The 24556-nt window shown below is 40.7% G+C and overlaps 1 protein-coding gene across 3 annotated transcripts; it reads right to left on the bottom strand.

Moving 5' to 3' along the window:
- Positions 1 to 1991: 1991 nt before the first annotated feature.
- Positions 1992 to 7681, bottom strand: RUS1 (root UVB sensitive-like protein (Protein of unknown function, DUF647)). 3 transcript variants are annotated; one of them, XM_087324386.1, is made up of 8 exons: positions 7400 to 7681; positions 6228 to 6866; positions 5853 to 6128; positions 4921 to 4977; positions 3714 to 3912; positions 3388 to 3506; positions 2830 to 3009; positions 1992 to 2501 (listed from the first exon to the last, which is right to left on the bottom strand). In XM_087324386.1, the coding sequence occupies exons 1-8, from the start codon at positions 7664 to 7666 to the stop codon at positions 2238 to 2240; spliced, it is 2001 nt and encodes a 666-aa protein (XP_087180512.1). In that variant the 5' UTR covers positions 7667 to 7681; the 3' UTR covers positions 1992 to 2237. The 3 variants fall into 3 exon arrangements, with proteins under 3 accessions (XP_087180512.1, XP_087180513.1, XP_087180514.1); XM_087324387.1 differs by having other exon boundaries at positions 6228 to 6854; XM_087324388.1 differs by having other exon boundaries at positions 6228 to 6883; positions 7400 to 7518.
- Positions 7682 to 24556: the final 16875 nt, after the last annotated feature.

The raw sequence follows: 24556 nt of genomic DNA, 5'->3' as shown, positions 1-24556 counted from the left end.
TTCATTGTACAGTAATTTTGGATACATTATGAAACCTTTGTCAAATGTTTGTGAGCTTTATTATCCTTCTGTGGACTGCAAGGGCCAGAGTAATAATAAGAGGTTGAGGTTATGGACGCATCGTCTGTTTTGTCTGTTGCAATACTGTTGTATGTATGCCCATGTAACATTTCACTCCTTGAGAACACTTGTCGTAATACATTTCTTTACGGTTTCTGGAAGAAACCAAAGCTGAAAATAATTGATTTGCACACAATCTAGTTTATTAAGGTAGTTTGACAATGTTTCCATGGCTAACCTTAATGTTCAACTTAGTCTTAGTACGTCATTTATCATCATGCACTCCTGGGTCTAAGGATCAGAGTAGCATTTTTCAATATCATTGTTGATGACTTATTCGTGCCCATAAAATGAAATCGGAAACTGCACATGCAGCTTCCATTAATAGACGTTCCATCACACCATGTTGATGTGGAGAGTCCCAATTGCATGGCTTGTGTTAATGGCCATCTGTCACACTACACTGGTATGGGCGGCATTATCATTATATTGTAACATTAGATCAAAGGTTGGATGAGAGAATATGTGAGCGATTGTTGCATGAGATGGCCAATATTATGTAATTACCAATGCATTGGATACTTGTAATTCATGATAGAACATAGTGATTAAGAATAAAAGAGCAACACTATTTACTGGTGCTCCAATTAACTGTATTCACTTTGTTGGTTAACAATTTGAAATGCATTACAATTTAAATAGTGATATTCTTCACATCAAAGCCAGTGGTATGGGCTTGAACAAACACTGCCCACAAGTTTGTCACAAAACTATCATCTATTTTAAATTTGTGCATTTAATATGCTGCGTTCAACAATTTATAATCGATGTGGTCCACTATTGATGATGTCCAGCTCTCATAGGACGTATAAAGCCAATATCTTCTTTTAACAAAAATACATATTTTCTTAAATGTTTTAATTGTGTTGTCAATGCAATCTCATTAGAAGGAAAAAGGTAATGTGATTGACTCAGTGGAAGTGCCTTAGTTATTATTAACTAGACTTTCTCAGCAATCTATGATTAATGCAGTCCATTATCGAGGATATATAACATTTCCTACAGTATGGCATATGAAGCCAATGTTTCTCTCAACAAAAGTACAAATCTTCTCAAAGTCCTTTGATTTTGTTGACAATAAAAACTTATTAGAAGTGAAAAGTTATATATGATTAACCTAGTCCTTTCTTATTATTAACCAGACGTTGAAGATGAAAATGAAATGCTGCTATAATAAAAAAGTTATTATGACTGCCCTGCTACCTAGAATTCCTAGGTGATAATGACATAGTGCCACGAAACGAATGCAGCACATGGAGTATGGAGTACAATGGAGCACCATTGGTGGTGCTTTGAAGTTATTGTTCAAGACTTGTATTTCATAATAAAACTAATCATGCAATGAAAACCCACTCTTTTAGGAGGATTTCACTCATTTCAAAGTTCCACCAATATATGACATAAAAATCTTTGTGCTTAAAAAACATTTCTCCTGCTCACTACGACTAGTTTTTGTGGGGAAATCAAGACCTTTAAAATTGGAAAACCTTTCCGTTCCTTAGAATTTGCAGCATTATGAGGTGGTAGCAAAAGCAGCTCTTAGGGATGTGCCAAGAGAGAAGGTGACTAAATTAAAATAGCAAAATCTTCATATTTTCTATTTAAAAAAAGTGTTTGATGGAATTGATCGCAAATGAGTTTTTCTGGGAATCAATCCTAAACGAGTTTATGGAGGCATCATGTAAACAACGTGCACTCCAACATAAGTACAGTATATATTCTTATTTCAGAGTTGTATACACTTGGAACTCTATAGACGCTAATGAATCCACAAAGAAAAATTGGAGAGCTAGAGAATATTGGATCTGTAATCTTGCTTGCTACCTATACCTTTTGTAGTTGTCCAGACAACAGCCCTACAATTATCACTATTCAATAAATAAAAATATTATTAAGTGTTGGATTAGAGAATACAATTTTCGCTATACCTAACCACAATTCTTCAAACAAACTAAGTATACAGTTAAATGTCAGTTGTTCATGAAGAATGAAATGGAGGGATCAAGAACTTGTTGAAGTGAAATAATATGGAAAGCAAAATGGGCATTTTGTGAAGGGCAGACAGCAAAATAGGACAATCTTCTTCATTCTTCTCTTCTTATCTATATCAACACATACTAAGGCAAAGCTTCGATGATGCGGTATGGTCGAGGTCTCGAAACCAATCCATCCGATAATGTCCATCCTGCATTACTTAACTCTTCTTGTAAGGATCCAAATTTCTCAAGCATAAGTTTGTGTGACAATTCAACTGGATTAGAAGGTTCAGAATCCATGTTTTTATTAATTGACGAGCCATTATTCTCTAAATGATAGAGATAGCAAACTTGAAGCATCATTTTGAGAAGGTCATGAGATGTGGCTCCAACTTTGAGTAGCACCTAAAAAATATATCATTTTAAGGACGATGAGAGCATGTTTATTAAAAATTTAACTCACGAAAAGAAAAGTGGACTATGTGTATGCAGTCATTTGTTGGATTCTATATGGACATGGAATTTGCATTAATGTTCACCTACCTTCAATTTGCTCTAGATATAGCGCCAAATAGATGTTATAATCATATATACCCAAAAATGACAGTTCATACCTATCGTAAGTGATACTTCCTAAGTAACGAGTTTGTTGACTTTCATTCTAATCATCTCAGCTAAGCTATCGAAAACATTGAGCTACTATGATTGCAACATCGCTTTTCAAGATATAAACCTGGTATGAGTTTCGCCTTCCTGCCAAGATGTACTCTTCTTTTTCATACATCTTGAAGAGTTCATCAGCTTCGATTTGTGTCCTCATCATGTTGCCAAAGGAGACACCCAAGTTGAGTTTGCTTGCAATGACTGCTGCATCCCGCTTAGTCTCTAATGACAGCAAATTCATGCTGCTATCCTGTACCATCAATTACCATATAAGGCATGCATTGAAAATTAAGATTTACAAAATCTGATTTATACCCAGCTCAAAGACCTCCCTAATGTCCAATGGGTTGTAATGATAGTAGCACAAACATGCTCATATCTTTACTACTGATCAAGGCATGCATTAAAAATTGCAGAATCTGATAAATATCCAACTAAAGCACATCCTAAAATGTTGTGTGAGACAATCCCTAATATGTCCTGAATGTTTGATGAGGAAGAAAAACCTCTTACCTACTGTATGTGTGGCCAAGGAAAAGCTAGTGCATCAGTTAAAATGTTAAGGCTATCTATCATATATACATACATACATACATACACACACACACACATATATGTACATACTCACTTTATTCCCTCGATTCTTGAATAATTGAATTGGAATTCCAGTAAAAATGGGTTCCTCTGCATTCACTTCTTCCACAGAAGCAATCACACCTCTCTTTATATATTCTCCAAATACCAAACCTGACATGTAACCAAGAGGATACTTATCCCAAAGCATAAAAAACAGACTCGACGGAGGAAAAATCCTAAAAAATAATGTAATGTATCTTCTACCTATACATTTAACCAAGAGGATATTTATCCCAAAGCATAAAAAACAGACTCGACTGAGGAAAAATCCTAAAAAATAATGTAATGTATCTTCTACCTATACATTTAGAATCATACTTGCCCGATAAGGATTGAGAGTTCGAAGCTGCACAGCTTGATATGACCTTAGATTGCAGAACATGTGAACACCACTGACTACGAGGAAGGTGGCAGCAAGCATTGTTCCAGAAGGACCAACATAATGGGATACCACAATGCCGCCCAAAATACCAAGAGATTTACTCACCATGCCTTGAGCTTCTCCTTTGGCAATCACCTACAGAGTAAATATGCATCTTGCAAATTGAATAGAAAGATCTTGTTGGACCCTTGTTCTAGGTGAAAACTCAAAAAGAGAAGACGCAATCAGAAAGTCTTCTAACTAGAAGCATTCATTATATGCTCACAAAGTCACTATTCCATGAGAAATAGAAAGAGAAAACTTGGGCTACAGGCCTTCAAATGTATGTAACACTAAAAAAACACTCCATTTTTTTGTCATGAAACAATCAAGGAAAACTGCCACACTGCATATTCCAGGAAGGATCTGTTAACTGAATCGCAACCATTCTATGAGTTATAGAAAGAAAAAACTTGGGCTATGGGTCTCCAAAAATATGTGATACTAAAGGGAACTTCCACTCAATCTTTTTGGCCATGAAACAATCAAGAAAACTGACAACTGCATCTTCTAGGAGCATAAAAGATAAAAATTTAAATGCACGACCATATGTTACGAGATACATGAAAAACACCATTGATCACAATCAAGTCCTTGTGCTAAATTGACACTTTACAAATTCATAAAAAAGAATCAATAGAGAATCAAGAATGAATCTTTGATTATTCGAGACAGATTTTACAACTTTCATTCAACAGAGTACATTTTATATTAATTGCTCAAACCCATCCAAACACTGCAAACTAATGATACATCAAGATCTCAATTCCAATCTCAATCTTGGCAAAAGTCCTTTTAAAAAATATATGCCAGCATGAAAGAAATATCAGCACGGAAAAAGAAATGAAAATGCATATATCTACAGTGCACATCATGAAAGAAATACCAGCACCTCCATTCATTATGAAGAAAAGAAAGAACATACGCCCACGCTTATCCAATCATGAAAGAAATACCATCATCATGGACGAAAAGAATGAAAAAGCATACACAACCAGTCACACCATATGTTGTTGACAATATCAGCAGGTTTCAAGGGAGTATTACGAGCAAAAGAAGCACAATTGAAAAATAGACTTTAAAGAGAGAGAAAATGTTACTTACTTCTGCAAAGTTACGTTGGGCAGCAAAACCTGCGTAAAAGCAACTTCTGGTAGCAGCCTGCACTTTGTTAAAGCTTTATAAGGCATAAAAAACCAACTTATGCAGTATACTAAAATACTTTGAAAACGTGCATCTTATAAACTAAACTGCCATTTTGTATAATATCAGTATACAAACGTCTGCATGTGTGTGCATGCTTAATTGTGCCCCTCTCTGCCTTCATCAGGACAAAGTAACAGATCAGAAGCAAAGATAAAAGTGAAATAATCTGCATTATTATATCCCATCATAACATACTTTTCAGTATATTATACCCACTGTATTAGAATTGAGATAAAAGTTATAATTTAAGTACAGACGGATTTGAGCTCCTAACCACCATCCAACCACAAGAAAAACTGCTAGAACAAATTCTGATGAGTGTGATACTAAGTCCCAGTTGTCATCATGCAAATTTGAACTTTCAAGGGGAAGTAATGGAGATCAAAGTAATGTTCCCAACTAAGTTTGCAACAAATAAATAAGTCAGAGGATATGCTTCCGAAGTAATAGTATATAATGTATTCACTATTTAGACTCGTGGTTAAAGAAATATAAGGTGCAATCTATATAAAATGGTTTTGTTTTCCTCCTTGATAACCTCAAAAAATCTGGTGACGACTAAGCAAGCAATCACACTGAAAGAAAGAAAGAAAGAAAGAAAGATGTACCAGAGTCTCCTGGAGTCCAAATGACCAAGAAGAACACAACTTTTATTCTACAACGTTCTACAATTGGTGTATCTCATCACTAACAAGATAAATAATATATCATTTCTACACGAATTTGAAGCTAAAAACACTGTGCATGTACAAACAGAGCAAAAAGGAAGGAAGAAAGAAGGAAGATGTGATTTTTATAATATAAACTGGCAATATTTTCTGAGCACAAACCTGAATTAAGCCAGCAGCTGACTTGCCTGCCCCGGCAGCCGCACCTAAGTAAACAAAAAGATTCGGATAGATTGGAGTAAGAAGCTCCAGTGCATATGAGCCATTTTCGAGGAAATCTGCCAACAACCGCCATCCTTTGGGTTGAACGTCAAAATGACGGCCATACTTTGCAAGCAATATCTTGCTTAAGTAGCCTATACCATCTTTAAGAACCCAATTTATGGCTGCTGCTGTAGGAATCGCTCCCTTTCCTAAACCCACCGCATAAAGCAAAGCCTGAAATATGTAGTCCAAAAGTTTATGTATATGCCATAGCTGCCACTTGCATGATAGAAACCTGCCATATTATCTATTGGATTCTATCCCAATGTTAACCTGAGTTGTAAGCACACCATTGATCTGACAAGCAATGAGCTGCCCCATTCGCCATAATGAGTATTCTAGGTAGTCACCTGTAACACTACTTGGGTATCCTTCTGGCAGCATTAGGTTCCGGAAGAAATCCGAGCATTGTTTCAACAAATGCAGTAATCCCCAACCTTCAAGAGAGTTAAGTGTGCTGTTCTTTTTGAGATGATCCGGAGATGCAAACTTTTCCACATTATTCTCTGTTACAGGATCGACAATAAACTTATCCTTTTCAGAATCAATCAGAAATCTGGTCCAGGTCCCACCTCGGATACCAAAGACAGCCCCTTCTGCACCACCAATTCCTTCGCTTTTGCTAAAGGCATCAGCAAATGCATTAATGTTCTTATACAAGAATAGCTGCAAGATCAGAGCTGGCATCAGAGCTTTTATTCTTCCGGTTCTCACATGTTTTCTAAGGAGATGTAGGAGAAACATGAAATAAGCTTTTCTTTTTCCTTCTGAAAACCAGTCTTTGTTCTCATCATCTCCATTGCCATATCCATGGCCACCATGATGCCCTCCTCCACCATCTCCATGATCACCATGATGCCCACCCTCTCTACCATCACCGCCATCAAAGGCCAGGGTCTGCTGAAGATTAATCTAAGCCATTCAATCAACTGCCATTATTTTGAGGAATAAGCAAACTACCTTAAAATAAACATCAGCTGATGGAAATTTAATTTTAATGGACCACAGTTTTTAATACATCATTGTATACTAAGAAAAAGCTGAGATTTCCATGATCAAACATTCAATCATATGACAGCATACAAATAAAAAATTAAATAGAGGCATGATTGACGAATGGAAGTTGAATGATCAAAATATTCATCACATGATGGCATAACAAATGCTCAGATTATGATGATTTACTCACATAGTGACATATCAAGAGCTACAATCACAATAATTAACACACCCATAAAATTTAAGAGTTTATAATCATACTCACTAAAGAACACGACAAAGTGGTTCATTCACACTCAACCACGAGAAATGGTCTACAAAGGTAGTGCTAGAAGGTATGTATTCACACTGGGTGGTATTTCTTCCTGCCATAATAACTACACCCTGACTAAAAGAACATAATCATAGATAACATCAAAACTCTCCTAACAGAAGCTACAACTAACCTTATTAAACTCTCTGTCTTTGCTTCTTCTGATGAGGACGTCAGGGCTGAAAAATGAAGATGAAGAAGAATGCTTCCTTGACGCATGATGGAATGAATGATGATGATGATGATGACGATTCTGCAAGCAAAGAAGACGAGTGTCTCTCTGTGGATTTCTGAGCTTCTTCTTTTTCTTCCTCTTCGTCATGAACCTCTGTGTGAGGGCGCCATGGCAGCAGGCAGAGGGAGGGGGGGAGCTAATGGTGGCGGTACAAAAGGCCTCCATGGCACATACTACTCTACAGACTTTGCACAAAACAGAGGAAATATCGCCCACAGTCTTTTCTCCCTCACAGAGACTCTACAGTCACACACAAAAGACACAACCCGTGTCGTTGCCGAGAGTCCGATCTCTCGCTCGGCTCAAGCCTGAACTGAGCCGGTTAAACCATTTTTAAACGGTTTGGAGGTTTGGAGGCTCGGCTCGATTCAAGCTTCAGCCTCCTTGACCGGTTTGAGCTCGGTTTTGGCAAGGCTCAAAACGAACCAAACCTTTTAGGGCCAAACCACACATTTCTCCATATCATCATGACGTACTTCCACGTATCCACTTAAGAGGAAGTCTTTTCATAATAAATGTCCCTCGAAATCGTAATCGGTTAATGTACGACGTAAATCAGGATAATTAGGAGAATGTAAACCAGATGTATCCCGCAATTCTCGCAGTACCCGCCTCTTCGATCGACAAAAACAAACAACCGGGAAGCGCCGCTTGAATCAACAGAAGGGAAGGGGCCTAAGTTGGCAGATGTCGTACACTCAAATGAGACGCGAGTAGGACCTTCCTGTTCTTCCTGGACACACAGAAGAAGAAGTTATCCCTCTACTAATAGTAATCCCAAGTTGGTGAGCCGTGTGATGGGCAACCATCTGACACGGTTCGGAGAGCGGTTTGGTCTCGACAAGGCCAACCCAGTTAAGTCGAAACCGAGCCGTTGTTGATTCCTACTTGTTGAGAGACAAGCTCAACATCGGTCGGATCGGCTGAAGAAGCCAAGGACCGGATCGGTTGGGAACACCGGGACATTTGAAACAGGTAATATGTCGCATTTTGAGAACTGTCCATCAAAAAATGACACAAATTAGGGTGATTCACAAAAAGGGGTGCCGCATGCGTAAAGGAATTTTAAAAATGACCAAAAAATATATTGATTTTTAACATGTACGGAAATTTAGGTGTTCAAAAAAATGCCTAAATAATGGACATGCCAAACTTACAAATGAATGTCCAAAATGACTAACCCCAATATTTATAGAAATTCTGAATCCAAATCTTGATGTGCAATACAATATTTATAGTTAACGTATCAGGACAATCATTTTTCAAGTTTATGTCATCATCTTCATACCCATTGGATGAACTAGTACGAGTTTATGAGGTCTCATCCTCATCATCAATGGCAATTAATGCATTGTGTTGATCCAATTGCAATCCAACCTCATCGAGTTTATGAGTCATGCTTCTTGTTTGTCTGTGTTGTGTCTGAAGCCACATTCCAGATCCTCTTTTAGTATCTTCATTGTGGTCTATCACAGATAACTTGTTTTGGTCAAAGATAAGTCATACACTAATATATAAACATTATCCAATGTAAGAGTAGATGTGCTTGATGCATCTTTCCTCCTCACTTTTTGGTTATGATATTTCATTATGTACTTTCCATTTACAAGATTAGATTATGTGAGAGAAGCTTTCTACCAAAATCATTAGAATCTAAAAAATGTCTTAAAGATGTTTTCCATTTTTCTTAGATTCTCATAGTAAGCCTTTGATGTCGTACAGAAATCCGATTCATTCCATCTAGATTTGACGCAACATTTCGAATTTTACTCTATACATCTAGAATTGGATATAATGCATCAGATTCTTGTAAGTCTTGGAATTTTTTTAAAAATTTCCATTAAAAAAATACTCTTGCATTTTAATGCATTGCATTGAATTCTAGCTACATAGACTAAAATATGATACATTGCATGGATTTCCCGAAAATACATAAATAAATACAAATTGAAAAAATAAAACATTTTCCCATAAATAAATAAATAAACATTTTTTATTTTACTCGTAAATAAATAAATAAAAATTGAAAAATTAGATTTCAATGGAAATCCAATTCCGTGCATCGGATTCAATTGAAAATCCAATTTCTCTTATTTTTTTGAAAATTTTCTTATTTTTTGAATTGTTTTTTAATTTGTTTTTATTTTTCCCATAAAAAAATAAATAAAAATTGAAAAAATGGATTTTCAACGGAAATCCGATGCACTGCATCGGATTTTGGTTGAAAGTCCACTTTTACGTATGTTTTTCCAAATTTGCTTTTTTTTTGAATTTTTTTGAATTTTTCCCATAAAAAAATAAATAAAAATTGAAAAAATGGATTTTCAATGGAAATCCGATGCACTGCATCGGATTTTGGTTGAAAGTTCACTTTTACGTATTTTTTTCCAAATTTGCTTTTTTTTTAAATTTTTTTTAAATTTTTTTGAATTTTTTCTATAAAAAATAAATAAATATTGAAAAAATAGATTTTCAATCCAAATTTTCATATTTTTTAGAATTTTTTTGGTATTTTGTTTGTCTATTTTATCATAAATAACTATATAGAAATTGAAAAAATGAATTTTCAAAGGAAATCCGATGCATTGCATCGGATTTCTATTGAAAGTCCACTTTTTGCTATTTGTTACCAAATTTTCATATTTAAAAATATTTCTTTGTATTTTTTAAATTTGTTTTCATTTTTTCCCATAAATAAATAAATAAAAATTGCAAAAAATGGGTTTTCAACAGAAATCCGATGCACTACATCGGATTTCTATTGAAAATCCATTTTGTCTTATTTGTTTCCAATTTTTCAGATATTTTGAATTTGATTTTGTATTTGTTTTGAATTGTTTTTGTTTTTATCATAAATAAATATATAGGAATTGAAAAAAATGGATTTTCAACAGAAATCCGATGCACTGCATCGGATTTCCATTGAAAGTCCACTTTTTCTTGTTTGTTTACAAATTTTCTTATTTGTTTATATTTTTCTCTAAAAAAGTGTTAAAAATAAACAAATTGTGATTTTCTCCATTTAAAATGATGTGTTTTCAACGGGAATCCGATGTAGTGCATCGGATTCCTGTTGAAAACAGATCATTTTCAACAGGATTTTCAATGGAAATCCGATGCACTGCATCGGATTTCCGTTGAAAGTCCAATATTTTTCTTATGTTTTTTCATAAAACATTAATTTGCAATTGAAATCCGACTCAATGGTTCAGATTTTGTTGAAAATGTAATATTTTTTTATTATCTCATTGTTTTATGAAAAACCTAAAAGAAATTTGGATTTTTAATTGAAATTCGATGTAGTGCATTAGATTTCAGTTGGAAATCCACTTTTTTAATATATTTTTATTTATTTTTTGAAAAAATGAAAAACAATTGAAAAGAAAGAGGATTGCCAGCTAAAATCTGATGCAATGCATCAATGTCTAGCTGTATAGACTACGATCTGATGTAGTGTATCGGATTTCAATTGAAAAGCCGTTTATTATTTTTTTATATGGAAAATAAATAAATAAATAACATTGGAAAAAGAAAAAAGAAAAAAGTATTTTCGACTCTAATCCAACGCATTGCATTAGATTCTAGCTATATATACTAAAATATAATGTAGTGCATAGTATTTTAGCTGAAAATCCATTTTTTATTTTTTAATGGAAAAAATTTTAAAAATTACAAAAAAAAAAAAAACTTGGATTTTCAACTGAAATCTAGTGCATCGCATTGGATTCCAATTAAAAATCCAAGATTTTTTATTTTTTCAAATTTTATTGTTTCAAATTTTCAATGGGTTTTAGATTAGTTTTCTGACACAGGTATATAATATAAAACTTACATCAATTTAGATTAACGTTATATTCTATTCTTCAATTTGATGTTACCTGTGCAATTTCATTCTACTGTCATGTACTACTAAAACATACGCCTTAAAGATTATCAGGAACTCTGTTGCATTAGAGAAGGACCTTGAGCAAGTTAATGTCATCGAAATGAGGATCCAAGGTATCTGGGGTTGTCCTGATCAAGACCAAGAAGTTGGGGCAAAGCATATCGATAAAACTTAGATGTTCCAGATGACTTTTAGAAAACTTGTGGAACTATAGATGAAGACGCAGGGCAACTTGTTGAATTAGAAGACATTTCAGAGTCTGAACATACTAACAATTCAACTTAGCGTACTGACGAAGCCAATGAGGACAATCCTGATGAAAGAGCTAATCCTGAGTAGACGGCTTTACCAGGCTTATTATTCGATTGAATGGTTATGGCTTATTGTAAATTTTGAACAATATGAATTGTTAAATTTTGACATAATATATAAGTTGAGCTTACTTATAATTTTCGTGTAACAATCATTGAACTTAGAAATTAAGTATACTTGTATGTGTACATGTTATCTAAACTCTCCTTTATCATTTGGGGTATATCGGAGATAAGTTTATACTCTATCATTTACTCATATGATTGGAATGTTATTGTAGACTAGTTTCTTTATACATTGACAGTGTCATGTATCACGTGTCAATGGAAATTTTCTCTTGACATAGTAGTATCTCTTAATTGCAAGGTTCACAATTTGCTTTAAGATGTATTATATTTAAATATACACACATAATTAGAAGAAGTCACTTATTCAATGGGGCATGCTTTTTAGAATATGCACAAGGACCCGTGTTACTATTATACTTGTGTTGACAAATACACCCCTGTCTAAGATTTGGACAAAAACATGGTAGATAGAATATACGTCGGATGATTTTGTTGACGTGATATTAGTTAGTTCTTTTTTTCGCTATGTTTTCATAAACCACATACACATGCGTCGTGCCTTGTTGAAATTTTGCTTAAATAAGGCATTTTTTAACATCTCACTAAGATATGAAAAAGAGAATGCGACATATTACCTGTTTCAAATGACCCGGTGTTTGGGACCGATCGGTTAGGCCGAGTGCGTAAACCGGGAGATCGTTAGGAAAGATATTCCGTGAGGAATATATTTGGGAGTTAGTGTAGGAGCTCTTGATGAGCATTGAAGTACTGTCAGTACTTCGGTCAGTCCTTCTAGGGCTTGTATAAAAGTGTTCACTGAGCACGTCTTATGTATAGACTGAGTATTATTGTTGAATATAATTTCTTGTGTTCTCTCTCACTCTCTCTTTGTCTCTCCCGCGTATACTGCGTAAGCCCAAGCTCTCCATTGAACCTGAGTTTCCTTCCTTTTGTCTTGTCTTCATACTTGCTTCCGCACGTTATTTTCTACATGGTATCAGAGCGCGAGGGTTGAGAACCTCTTTGCAGCCGACACAGCATGACGAAGAAGAAGGAGAAGAACGATGGATAGAGGCATGGCGAGCTCGCTTCCAACAGAGAAGCTCGACAGAACCAACTACGCGTCTTGGTCCTACAAGATGCACCAGTACCTGCTCGGGCACGGCTACTGGAGTTATGTCGAAGGAGCTAATGACGCGGCACCCGAATCGACACATAGAGACTTCCCGTCGTGGGAGCAATTGGCGAGCAGGGTACTATACTGCTTCGCGTCGTGTGTGGGCGAACAACTATTGAGCTATGTTCGGGATGCAAAGACGCCGAAGGGTGCGTGGGAAAATCTGAAGAAGATCTTCGGCGCGAGCACCACAGCCAGGAAGCTCCAGCTCCGACAGGAGTTGAGCAACCTACGACAACGCGACTTGTCGGTGGCGGACTATACCTCGAAGATCAAGGATATCTGCGACTCCCTCGCCTCCATAGAGGTGAACATCGAGGAGAGCGAGATGGTCCAGATCTGTCTCGGATGTTTGGCGTCGAAGTTCGGAGCGTTCCGAACGGCTGTGTGTACCCGGGAGAATACGCCGTCCTTTTTCGACTTACAGTCGATGATCCTGGTAGAGGAGAACCACGCGGGTGCGTCGACGAGCACGCACACCAACAGCAAGATGTTGTACACGGAGGGAGAAAGGCCCCCTGGTCGTGGCGGACGAGGCGAGTCGGCACGCAATGGAGGCGGCCGACGTGATCAAGGAAGAAGGCACCAAAATGATGCCAACAGCAACTCCAGACCCTCCGGAAATAGGGGGAGTTGAAGCAATGAGAACCGGCAAGGGAAGGCCATCGCGGAGTGCTGGTATTGTGGCAAGAAAGGCCACAGGGAAAGCGAGTGCTGGAAGAAGCGCGCCGATTCGAAGAGAACCGGTTCCGAAAACGGCTCTGGACATACCCACAAGGGAAATCGGCAGCGATCGCACTACGCCAAAGACTCCGGGAGAGCTGGAGAAGGGTATGTCTTCGTGACGAGACACGAAGCAAACTCAATGAAACAGAGCACCCCGAGATCGGACGAGGTGTGGTACGTAGACTCCGGCGCGTCAAACCACATGACGAGCCATAAGGAGTGGTTCTCGTACCTTGAAAAACCGATACAACCTGGAGTAGTCGCAACAGGAGACGACACTCCGCATCCGATCGCGAATGTCGGAGAAGTTCCCCTTAGCCATGTCGGGCAGAAAGGGAAACTCATGAACGTGCTGCACGTTCCGACAATCACGAAGAACTTGGTCTCGGTCGGACAGATCGTCGACCAAGGGATGGAGGTTCGGTTTACACACCTCGGGTGCTTCATTGAGGAAGAAGGCCATGTGATTGCACAAGGGCGCAGAGACGGGAGGATGTTCATCCTCGACTCCACTGACGGCGGCACCGCAATGTTCACAAAGGGACAAAAAGCCGAGTCGAACGTCGACTTGTGGCACAAGCGGATAGGCCACGTCAACTACCAGCGGCTTCAAGATCTACAATCGAAACAGGTAGTGTTCGGATTGCCCAATTTTAGTGGCCGAAAGGCACAAGTTTGTGAAGTCTGCCAACTCGGGAAGCAACACCGACTTCCCTTCCCAAACGAGCGAAACCGGAGCCGGAATAAGCTCGACCTTATACACTCCGATGTATGGGGGCCGGCACAAAACGTTAGTCTTGGCAGGAGCCGATATTTCGTCTCCTTCATCGACGACCACATGCGGCACACGTGGATCTACCTCATTGAGAGGAAGAGCGAAGTCTTCGACTGTTTCCGGGACCTCAAAGGTTTCGTGGAAACGGAAACAGGACGAAAGATCAAATGTCTGTGGTCGGATGGCGGGAAAGAGTACTTTTCCGATCAATTCAACGGTTATCTACAACAAATGGGAATTCAGCGCGAATTCAGTTGTAGATACACGCCAGAGCAGAACGGCGTGGCCGAGAGGAAGAATCGGTCAGTTGTGGAAGCGGCACGGGCAATGCTGGAGGAGAAGAGCTTGCCCAAGTTCTATTGGGCCGAGGCGGTAAGGACCGCGGTATACATCCAAAACCGGATTGGAGACAAAGTGTCAGCGCACGAGCTATATTTCGGAACGAAGCCGAACTTGCGACACTTGAGGGTGTTCGGTAGCATTGCGTATGTGCATGTACCGAAGGAGAAAAGGAGGAAGCTGGACGCAAAGGCCGAGAAATGCATCTTGGTCGGTTACTCGGATGAGCAGAAGGGTTATAAGTGCTATAACCCTTGCACCAAACAAGCGCGTGTCAGCCGCGACGTTGTGTTTGACGAATCCGCGTCCTGGTACCTACCCCCGACTCGGAACCCCGACTCCAATACGAGTTCTGACGATGAGGACGAGATGCCTCAGGATGAGCCCGAAATCGAGACCCACGAAGAGAGTCCGATTTCACTCCGGTTAAGTGGACCGATTGGACGACTGAGTCGGTACAACCAGTCCGATGAAGAGCCGGCGAGTAGTGGAGACTTGGTCGTGCATTCCCCGCGCAGGAAGCCGAGGAGACGGCTTACACGCAAAGAGAAAGGGAAGAAGAAGGTGTCGGATTCCGACACGGAAAGGAACAAGTCAGACCGACGCGAGTCCGACTCCGAGGGAACCGGTGACAGGTCTTTAAAGGTGAAGACCGCGTCGACCGAGAAGGCCTCGACATCGGCAAATGTGACATTACGCCGATCTACCCGCCAAAAGAACCCAGTTGTGCGGTTCGGATACAACGAGTACATGGCGCATCATTATGCGTACATGACCCGTGTAGCGGAAGTGCGTGAGCCAAAGAGCTACGCAGAAGCGGCTAAAGACGCGAATTGGCGTGCTGCGATGGAGGAAGAGATGCACGCACTGGCGGAGAACGAGACCTAGGACCTGGTTGACGCACCGAAGGGTGTGAAGCCGATCGGGTGTAGGTGGGTGTACAAGGTCAAGTACAACACCGAGTGCTCAGTCAACCGGTACAAGGCTCGGCTAGTGGCAAAGGGCTACGCGCAAAAACACGGCATCGACTACAATGAGACGTTTGCGCCGGTCGCGAAAATGACGACCGTCCGTGTTTTGCTCGCAGTAGCCGCGGCCAAGGGGTGGCACTTACATCAGATGAATGTAAAGAATGCGTTCCTGCAAGGGGACCTTGAGGAACAGGTGTACATGGTACAGCCCCTCGGATTTCACTTCGGAACAAACTCCTCGGCAGTATGCCAACTGAAGAAGTCCCTTTACGGACTGAAGCAAGCCCCGCGTGCTTGGAACGCGAAGATCACGCAACAACTGCGTCGGATGGGTTTCGTCACGTCAAAATCGGACTCTTCCCTGTTCATCCGGAAAGGTCGACTCGGACCGGTTAGTATTCTACTATATGTTGATGACTTGGTCATCACCGGCGCCGACCTAGGTGAAATCGACCGCGTGAAGCTCCAGCTTGCGGCATCGTTCAACATGAAGGATCTGGGGGACCTTCATTACTTCCTCGGGATCGAAGTGATCCGTACCCCCGAAGGCATATTGATCAGCCAACGTCACTACGTGCTGAGTATGCTCTTCAAATTCGGGATGGCCGACTATAAGACCGTCTCGACTCCTATGGACAGAACCATCAAGCTTCATCCCGATACAGGAAAGGTATGCGACCCGACGAGGTTCCGACAAATGATCGGAAGCCTCATATACTTGACCATCACCCGACCCGACCTCAGTTATCCGGTCGGAGTGATCAGTCAGTTCATGGCGCGACCTACCGAGGAGCACCTTCAGTGTGCGCAACGCATACTGCGGTATGTAAGTGGCACTAAGGACCGAGGACTGCTATATCGGACCGGTGCAGCCGTGCAGTTAGTCGGCTACACCGATGTTGATTGGGCTGGCAACGCCGCCGATCGTCGATCCACGTCCGGATACACGTTCTCCCTCGGGAGTGCCGCGATCGCGTGGTGCAGTAAGAAGCAGCCAACAGTTGCACTGTCGAGCACCGAAGCTGAGTACCGAGCAGTGGCTGTCGCGACATGCGAAGCCATATGGTTGAAGCGGCTACTTAAGGACCTGCAAGAGGAGGTGTCCGATCCAACGACGATCTACTGCGACAACCTCAGCAGCATCCAACTCGCGAAGAACCCCGTCTTCCACGCGCGGACCAAGCACATTGAGGTGCACTACCATTTCGTCCGTGAGCGTGTCCTTTCCCGTGAAGTCGAACTTTAGTACGTTCCGACGGATCGGCAGACTGCCGACATCTTCACCAAGCCTGTTGGTTTGGACAAGTTGCGGCAATTCTCAAGTGCACTCGGGTTGCGTCACCTCAATGTGCCAAACTTGAGGGGGAGAACAGTCCCGAACGACCAAGCAAGGCAGCAGGAAAGGAGCGGAGACCGCGACACCGAGTCGGTTGTCGAGTTCGACTTTGGATCGGCTGAAGAAGTCGAGGGTAGACCCGCGGAAAAGTTCGGAGGCGGACAGAAGGGGAGCAACCAAAGGAGAGAGCCGAAGCCAACCACGCATGGGGGAGATGACGCCATCGAGGGCGAGAAGACCGAAGACGAGTTGGAGATAGCCAACTCGGACGAGAGCGAAGACCGATCGGAGGTAGCCGAGTCGATTCGGATGTTTGATTCAGACACGCTGAATCAACCGAGGCCCAAGCGGAAGAAAAGGTAGCAGAAGAAGCGTCAACACCGCAACAATAGAAGAGCTGATGTGGGCCACATGAGCAGACAAGCCGACTAGAAGGGTCGAAGCACGCGGAGACGAACAGGTCGAGGAGCGCGAGCGAGGCGAGAAGCCAGGAGGAACCGGTGCTGTGAAGATCCCGAAGAGCCTCAAGTTGAGCTTGAGGGGGAGTGTTGAGAGACAAGCTCAACATCGGCCGGATCGGCTGAAGAAGCCGAGGACCGGATCGGTTGGGACCGATCGGTTAGGCTGAGTGCGTAAACCGGGAGATCGTTAGGAAAGATATTCCGTGAGGAATATATTTGGGAGTTAGTGTAGGAGCTCTTGATGAGCATTGAAGTACTGTCAGTACTTCGGTCAGTCCTTCTAGGGCTTGTATAAAAGTGTTCATTGAGCACGTCTTATGTATAGACTGAGTATTATTGTTGAATATAATTTCTTGTGTTCTCTCTCACTCTCTCTTTGTCTCTCCCGCGTATACTGCATAAGCCCAAGCTCTCCATTGAACCTGAGTTTCCTTCCTTTTGTTCTGTCTTCATACTTGCTTCCGCGCGTTATTTTCTACACTACTCACAAAGATGTCTGCTCACGTGTGTATGTGTGTGTGGCCCGCTTCCATTGTTGTGGTGTCCTTAGCTTCGCTTGTACCACATGTTGTCTGTAAAAAGTAACGTGTGGAAGCAGGTATAAAGACCGAACAGAAGGAAGAAAGACTCAGGTTTAATGGAGAGCTTGAGCTTACGCAGTATACGCGGGAGAGACAGAGAGAGTGAGAGATAAAAAACAAGAACTGTATTCAACAAAAAACAATCTCAATACTCGACTCTATGTTGCTTACATGTGTGTGTTCAATGAACACTTTTATACAAGTCCTAGAAGGATTGACCGAAGTACTGACAGTACTTCAATGCTCATTAAGAGCTCCTACATTAACTCCCAAATATATTCCTCACGGAATATCTTTCCTAACGGCCTCCCGGTTTACGCACCGATCCGGCCCTACCTACGCACCGGTCTGCGTACTGGTTTACGCATTCGGCCTAACCGATCGGTTCCAACCGATCCGGTCCTCGGCTTCTTCAGCCGATCCGGCCGATGTTGAGCTTGTCTCTCAACATTGTCCATTTGTCGTTGCAAAATTCACTCGAGACATTGAATTGAAGTATGTGCCTCTAAAGGGTTGCGATAAGAAATGTTCTATCTTTCAATGTTTCCAAAAAAGGTAAATGTTTTTGCGACTGGCACTACCTGTGATCGGTGCCTTATCCAGCAACAAGTTCAATATCATAGCAAATTTTCTTTAAGGACAGAATCTATGAGGGTAATTATAGGGCAATCGTGACTATCTGTAATCTAGAAACCATACCAACCTTGGATTGTGCCTCCCATTGTCCAGTCAGAAAGCTCCCTTGCCACGACATTCTCAAGGATGCATGTCAACATTGTTAGGGCTTCATCGAATCAAGGCCCTCCATCGATATATATATATATATTGTGGCATAAGTTTTGTTACAAAGATTTCGAGGATGTTTATATGAAGCGTTTTAAAGAAATGTTGGTACAAAGTTCTGGAGGATATGAATGACGTGTGGGCATTGCTATTGGAGCCTTCTCAAAGAAAACACTCAACAATGGCAACAAAGTGTGGGCATTGTTACTAGTTACCAAACTTAGGCATTGTTTTTTGGTCTTGGATATCTAGAGAAAGTTTTGAAGGATACCATGAAAGAGTGGACAATTGTGTTATCTTTCTTTTTGAAAGTTACTCTTGCAAGATGGGGAGAAAGTATGGGCATTCTCTTCATACTACTAAGTGATTATAAAATCATAAATCATGGTAATTAGTTTCACCCAATGAGTCTGTAAATCAAATTGTGTTGTGGTCATTTACATTTATTCTTAAACACACAATAACTTGCATGACATGATTAAGAAGCTCTTGATCACAAAGTCATTCATGTCATATGATGCAAATTTACATTCTGAAACAAATTGTGTTGTGGTCATTTACATTTATTCTTAAACACACAATAACTTGCATGACATGATTAAGAAGCTCTTGATCACAAAGTCATTCATGTCATATGGTGCAAATTTATATTCCAAAATATTTGTAGTTTTAATTGTGCACTAACAATGAAGGGCAATTTTTTAGTTTCCTTTCAAAAAACTTGGAATTCTCCCTTCACACAGCTACATTGGTTGGTTATTTAACCAAACAGTACAAAACTTACAATCAAATTTAGCCCAATTTTAACAATGCACACATATGAGCAAGAGGTTGGTTGGATTGTCTTGAATAGGTTAGGGGATATGATGAGCTTAACTTGCTTATCCTTGAGCATTCATCGGGAGATAACAGTACTGTACGTGGGTACACAAAGTAGGTGCCTCGACAAAAAAGCATAAGTAACTTGCATATTGCTTAAGGGTATTCATCTGGATCTCTATACAGGTCGAGGAGGAATCCATGTTCTCAAAATCGTGCAGTGTGGCAGATGGACTCACCTGAAACTCCCGCTGATTGATTGATTGATCATTTGCGACTCTTAAAACCCAAATCCATTTTTGTTTTACTCTTTTTGGTTGAGATTCAGAAGAACCAAAACCCACCAAAAAACAAACCAACGCATAAATAGATATAGATATGTATATAACAATCGGCAACAGTTCGGTTCGGTTTGAGAGGGTCAAAACCAAACCGGTTTGGAACCGAACTATTTAAATTTTTTGAAATCTGAACCAATCTGAACCAGGAAACCGTTAAAACCGTGGTTTCGGTTTTCAACTTAGGTCAAATTTTAAAATTTAAAATATTTCATTATTTAGAATTTTTAAATTTTTTAAAGATGTTCCTAAAATGTGAGAATAAGGTCTAAAAATGAAAAGATTGTTTTAAAATATTTCTTTATTCTTTGTGGGTTTTCACCTCACTTTGAAGTTTCCCACTAGTAATAAAAATGTTACTAAAAGAAAGGGCTTTTAACGAGAGAAAAGTCACAATGGGTTTTAGGAAAGAAGAAAAGGGTTTTAGAGAGAGGAAAATGACTCTTAGATCAATTAGACAACTTGGCAAATACAATTTGAGCAATAATAAAATATATGCATTGCAATACACTCTCTCTCATAACCTCCTTACAAACTACGATTTCATTTAAAGTAGCAAACCACAATGATCTAGTTGGGATGTAAACCGAACCATGGTTTAGTGTCTTAAACCGCTTGGCTTGGTTTTGGTTATGCTCCAAATTGGGAAAACAATTCAGCTTGGGTTTGGTTTGGCGTGGGGAGTTTAACAATGAGGATTTTTCAAGTTTGAATGTGTATTGACCTGATGGTTTATCAAGTTTGAAAGTTTGAAATCAAAGCCCTAATGATTCAAATGGCTTATAGAGTCATTTCAAAATTATATTGTGAAATGCACATAAGAGATCAAACCCAGCCTAGTTAGCTTCTTACTTCTTACTCAAGTTATAGTTGATACAAAGGTACCCATTTGGGTTGGCTTAGCTAAAAAGGGTGTGCTAAAAGGGTGGCACAAAGGAACACATGCACACCACATTTCCCCCCGAGAGAAACAAGAGACCCAGGAGCAGGAACAGGAATAGGAGCAGTGGCTTGTCGAAGGAGGGGGAGCATATGTTGGACATAGAGCCCCCAAAGTGATCCTATCCATGTTGGTAGGTTTCGAATGGATATCAATGGACGATTCTAGTGGGAGGTGAGGGTTATGCCCATAGAGTGCTCGAAAAGGGTTGATCCGTGTCAACACCTGTACGGATGTATTGTAGGCGTGGGTGACGAAAGGCAAGATTTGATCTTAGGTTTTGTTGCATGGATCGATGTAAGTGGCAATCTCCGTCTTGAGGGTCTTGTTGAGGTGTCCGGTGAGGCCATTTATCTAAGGATGGTATGGGGACTTAAGCACATGTTGGACACCTAGTTAAACTGTAATGACGTTGAGGACATCCTCATGGAACTGGCGGCCCTAATATGATAATAGTTGGACAGGGCTAGTGACGGAAAATGAGCTAGCAATTGGCGGATAGAGATCAATCCCTCCTGTGGACTAAGGGCCACCTGGACTTGGCTGAGGTGGGGGACAGGAGGGTTATAGGCGGATAGAGATTAATCGCTCGTGCGGACTAAGGGCCATCTGGACTTGGATGAGGTGGGGGACAGGAGGGTTATCGTGTCGAAGGGGAATCGGGGAAAGATCAATTGGCGGAGAAAGATCAATCCCTCCTGTGGACTGAGGGCCACCTGGACTTGGTTGAGGTGGGGGACATGAGGGCTATAGGAGAATAGGGATCAATCGCTCATGTGGACTAAGGGCCACCTAGACTTGGATGAGGTGGGGGACACGAGGACTATAGGCGGATATAGATCAATCGTTCTTGTGGACTGAGGGCCACCTGGACTTGGCTGAGGTGGGGGACATGAGGGCTATTGTGTAGGAGGGGGGTCGAGGAAACTCGTGGGACAAGAAGTTAGTGGGCAACCTAAGGTGAGGGGGAAATGCTTGGACGTGGGGAACTGGTGCCCCGCTTCTCCACCAATATGTGAAATGCACAGAGATCAAAACCAACCTAGTTAGCTTCTTACTTCTTACTCAATTTATAGTTGATACAAAGGTACCCATTTGGGTTGGCTTAGCTAAAAAGGATGTGCTAAAAGGGTGGGTTTAGATATATGCATCCTAAAAAGGGGTGCTAAAAGGGTGGCACAAAGGAACACATGCACACCATAATATGTTAATATATTTAATGTTGAATTTTATTTCTCGCCTCAATTCTTAAATTTTGAATTTTGATCATTTAAGCTACAACTTAATTTCTAGTTGTTAACATTTCATAAAAAATTAGAACAAGAAATACAACAAACAAAAATTCATGGAATATAGTTTCCCCCAATCGGTAAAATAATCATAGCATTGTCTTTTCTCCTTTTTCACTCGACAATCATCGTCTAAATTGCAATTGACATTCCATTGCCGCGTAAATACATGTGCACATACTACTTGAGTGAGACTGCATGGGACATGAACCACCTAGAAGATGTGAAGATCTTGGAGAAGAACTTGGGTTTCCCGAAACCCTTTGTCTGTTTCTCGCCCTCAAATGGGCTAACTTCCACATACTTCCTTCATAGGTTGCTCTCATGGATTGCCCTTGAGTAATTTCACCCTTCTCGGAAAGCCTTTGTGCAAATGTATGGGTGTTTGTAGAATCAATGGGCGCTCATAGAATAAATGGACATTCGTGGATTCCAAGGGTTTCTCGTGGAATGAGTTGGCCTATTCCTATGAAGGGGCTCTCATGAAATGAGTCGGCACATGTGTTATGGACGGGTGCTCGGGGAACCCAAGGGACTCTCATGGAATGAGTCAACACACTTTCTATGAACGTGCGCACGAGGAATTTAAAGCGGTCTTGTGGAATGAGGCAATGCTTGGGGATCCAAAGGGCTCTAGTGAAATGAGTTAATGTGTGTGCTATCAAAGGGCTCTCATGGAATGGAACTCCTTTCGGCATGGTCTCACGCCATAGCTGTGAATTGACATCTCTCCCTCGGTTGTTCTAACACAATTACACAACACCTAAGTAAGACTAAGACTATGTGTCATTTCTTTGCACCTCAAAAAAACACTTCTATAAATTGATGGAGTTTTGCCTCATGTTGATATCATTAGCTTTAGGTATAACTACGTATCCCCTAGTTGTCAAACACCTCTACTAATATATGAATTTGATCCATCTTTGTAAATGTCCACATATGAGCCTCTACTCACCCTTTTCCAGGCTTCTGAGACTGAAGAGGGCATTGAAGCATTAACCTGTAAAGATGAACCTTGATTCTCAAGTGCGTGAGTGTAGTTCCTCACCACCACGGGTGTCTTGCATCTAAATGATTTCTTAGATATTTTCCATCCTTCAGGGTTCTCTTTGTCCACATCAAAGGCTTGTCTCAAATCGTGCATGTGACCAAACTTGCATATGACCAAACTTGTTACATGTGTAACATGCACCTACAAATTTGCCCCATTTCAACTTAAAAGGTCTTGCACCAATAGTTGGATCATCCGAGTTGAGGGTAATACATCCAAGATCGGAACATCTATGTCCCAAAGAATGCAAAATCTATTAGAAGTACTTGTAGTACCAATTTTTTATTTCTCCCTCTTCCAACAAGTTCTCTTCTTTCTTCTCTTCTCCCCTCGTAAGTTATGGAGTCCGTGAGCAAATAGGAATACATGCGTGTTCTTTTTGAGCTCGACATGCTCATGAATAAATTTGTGGCATTAGAGCATGAAAATCAAAGGCTATTGGACAACCTACGACAAGTGAGTACCGAAAAAGCTCAACAATATGAAGAGTTATCACAACGGGTTCATCAACTCGAGGCTACTATATCGTCATTATGAGAACAAGCGTCGGGGGCTCAAAACTCCCCTTGAGAACCAAAGATTAGCCTACTTGCCAAGTTTGATGGTACGAGGTCTTTATTTCGAGGCTTCTTGAATCAAGTCTGTTTGGTTATTCAGTTACATCCCAATCGGTACCCAACTGATGTTGCTCGTGTGGGATTAGTGGAACCTTGCTATGTGGTACATCATTAGCATGGTTTGCACCACTTCTCGAGAAGAAATCACCATTGCTAGAGGATTTTAAGGCATTTGTTAAGGAGTTTCAAGCTAGTTTCGGAGACACCGACAACACTAGGACGGCGATAAACAAGATTCGAAGGCTCCGACAAGGAGATTGTCCCGGGTCGGCATACGCAGCTAATTTTCATCTTTTGGCATGCGATATCCCTTGGGATGAGGCGGCCCTAATGGATCAATTCCGTCAAGGTTTGCATAATGATGTCAAAGATCTTCTTCTTACTTTCCATGAATATCCGAAGTCTCTAACAGATGCCATTAGTCGAGCCGTGCGATGTGATAATCGCCTATTTGATGCCATTAGTCGAGCCGTGCGATGTGATAATCGCCTATTTGAGCGACGTTCTGAGCGCCAACAAATGTTACGTCGCCAACCGGAACAGACATAGGCTTTTGTAGTCACAACGCCTCCACAAGTTTCGAGAC

This window comes from Azolla caroliniana, unplaced genomic scaffold, assembly GCF_043228905.1.
Source record: "Azolla caroliniana isolate FFs.n. ecotype wild unplaced genomic scaffold, voAzoCaro1.0.p SCAF_9, whole genome shotgun sequence".
NCBI lineage: Eukaryota > Viridiplantae > Streptophyta > Polypodiopsida > Salviniales > Salviniaceae > Azolla > Azolla caroliniana.
The sequence above is the reverse complement of the archived record's forward strand: the minus strand, read 5'-3'. Positions and strand labels throughout refer to the sequence as shown.

Coding starts and splice junctions, on each gene's coding strand:
- RUS1 (XM_087324386.1), bottom strand. CDS start 7,666: ATGGAGGCCTTTTGTACCGCCACCATTAGCTCCCCCCCTCCCTCTGCC. Junction 6,129..6,227: donor ATGGTGTGCTTACAACTCAG/GTTAACATTGGG, acceptor TACATATTTCAG/GCTTTGCTTTATGCGGTGGG. Junction 3,010..3,387: donor TCAAGAATCGAGGGAATAAA/GTGAGTATGTAC, acceptor TTGATGGTACAG/GATAGCAGCATGAATTTGCT.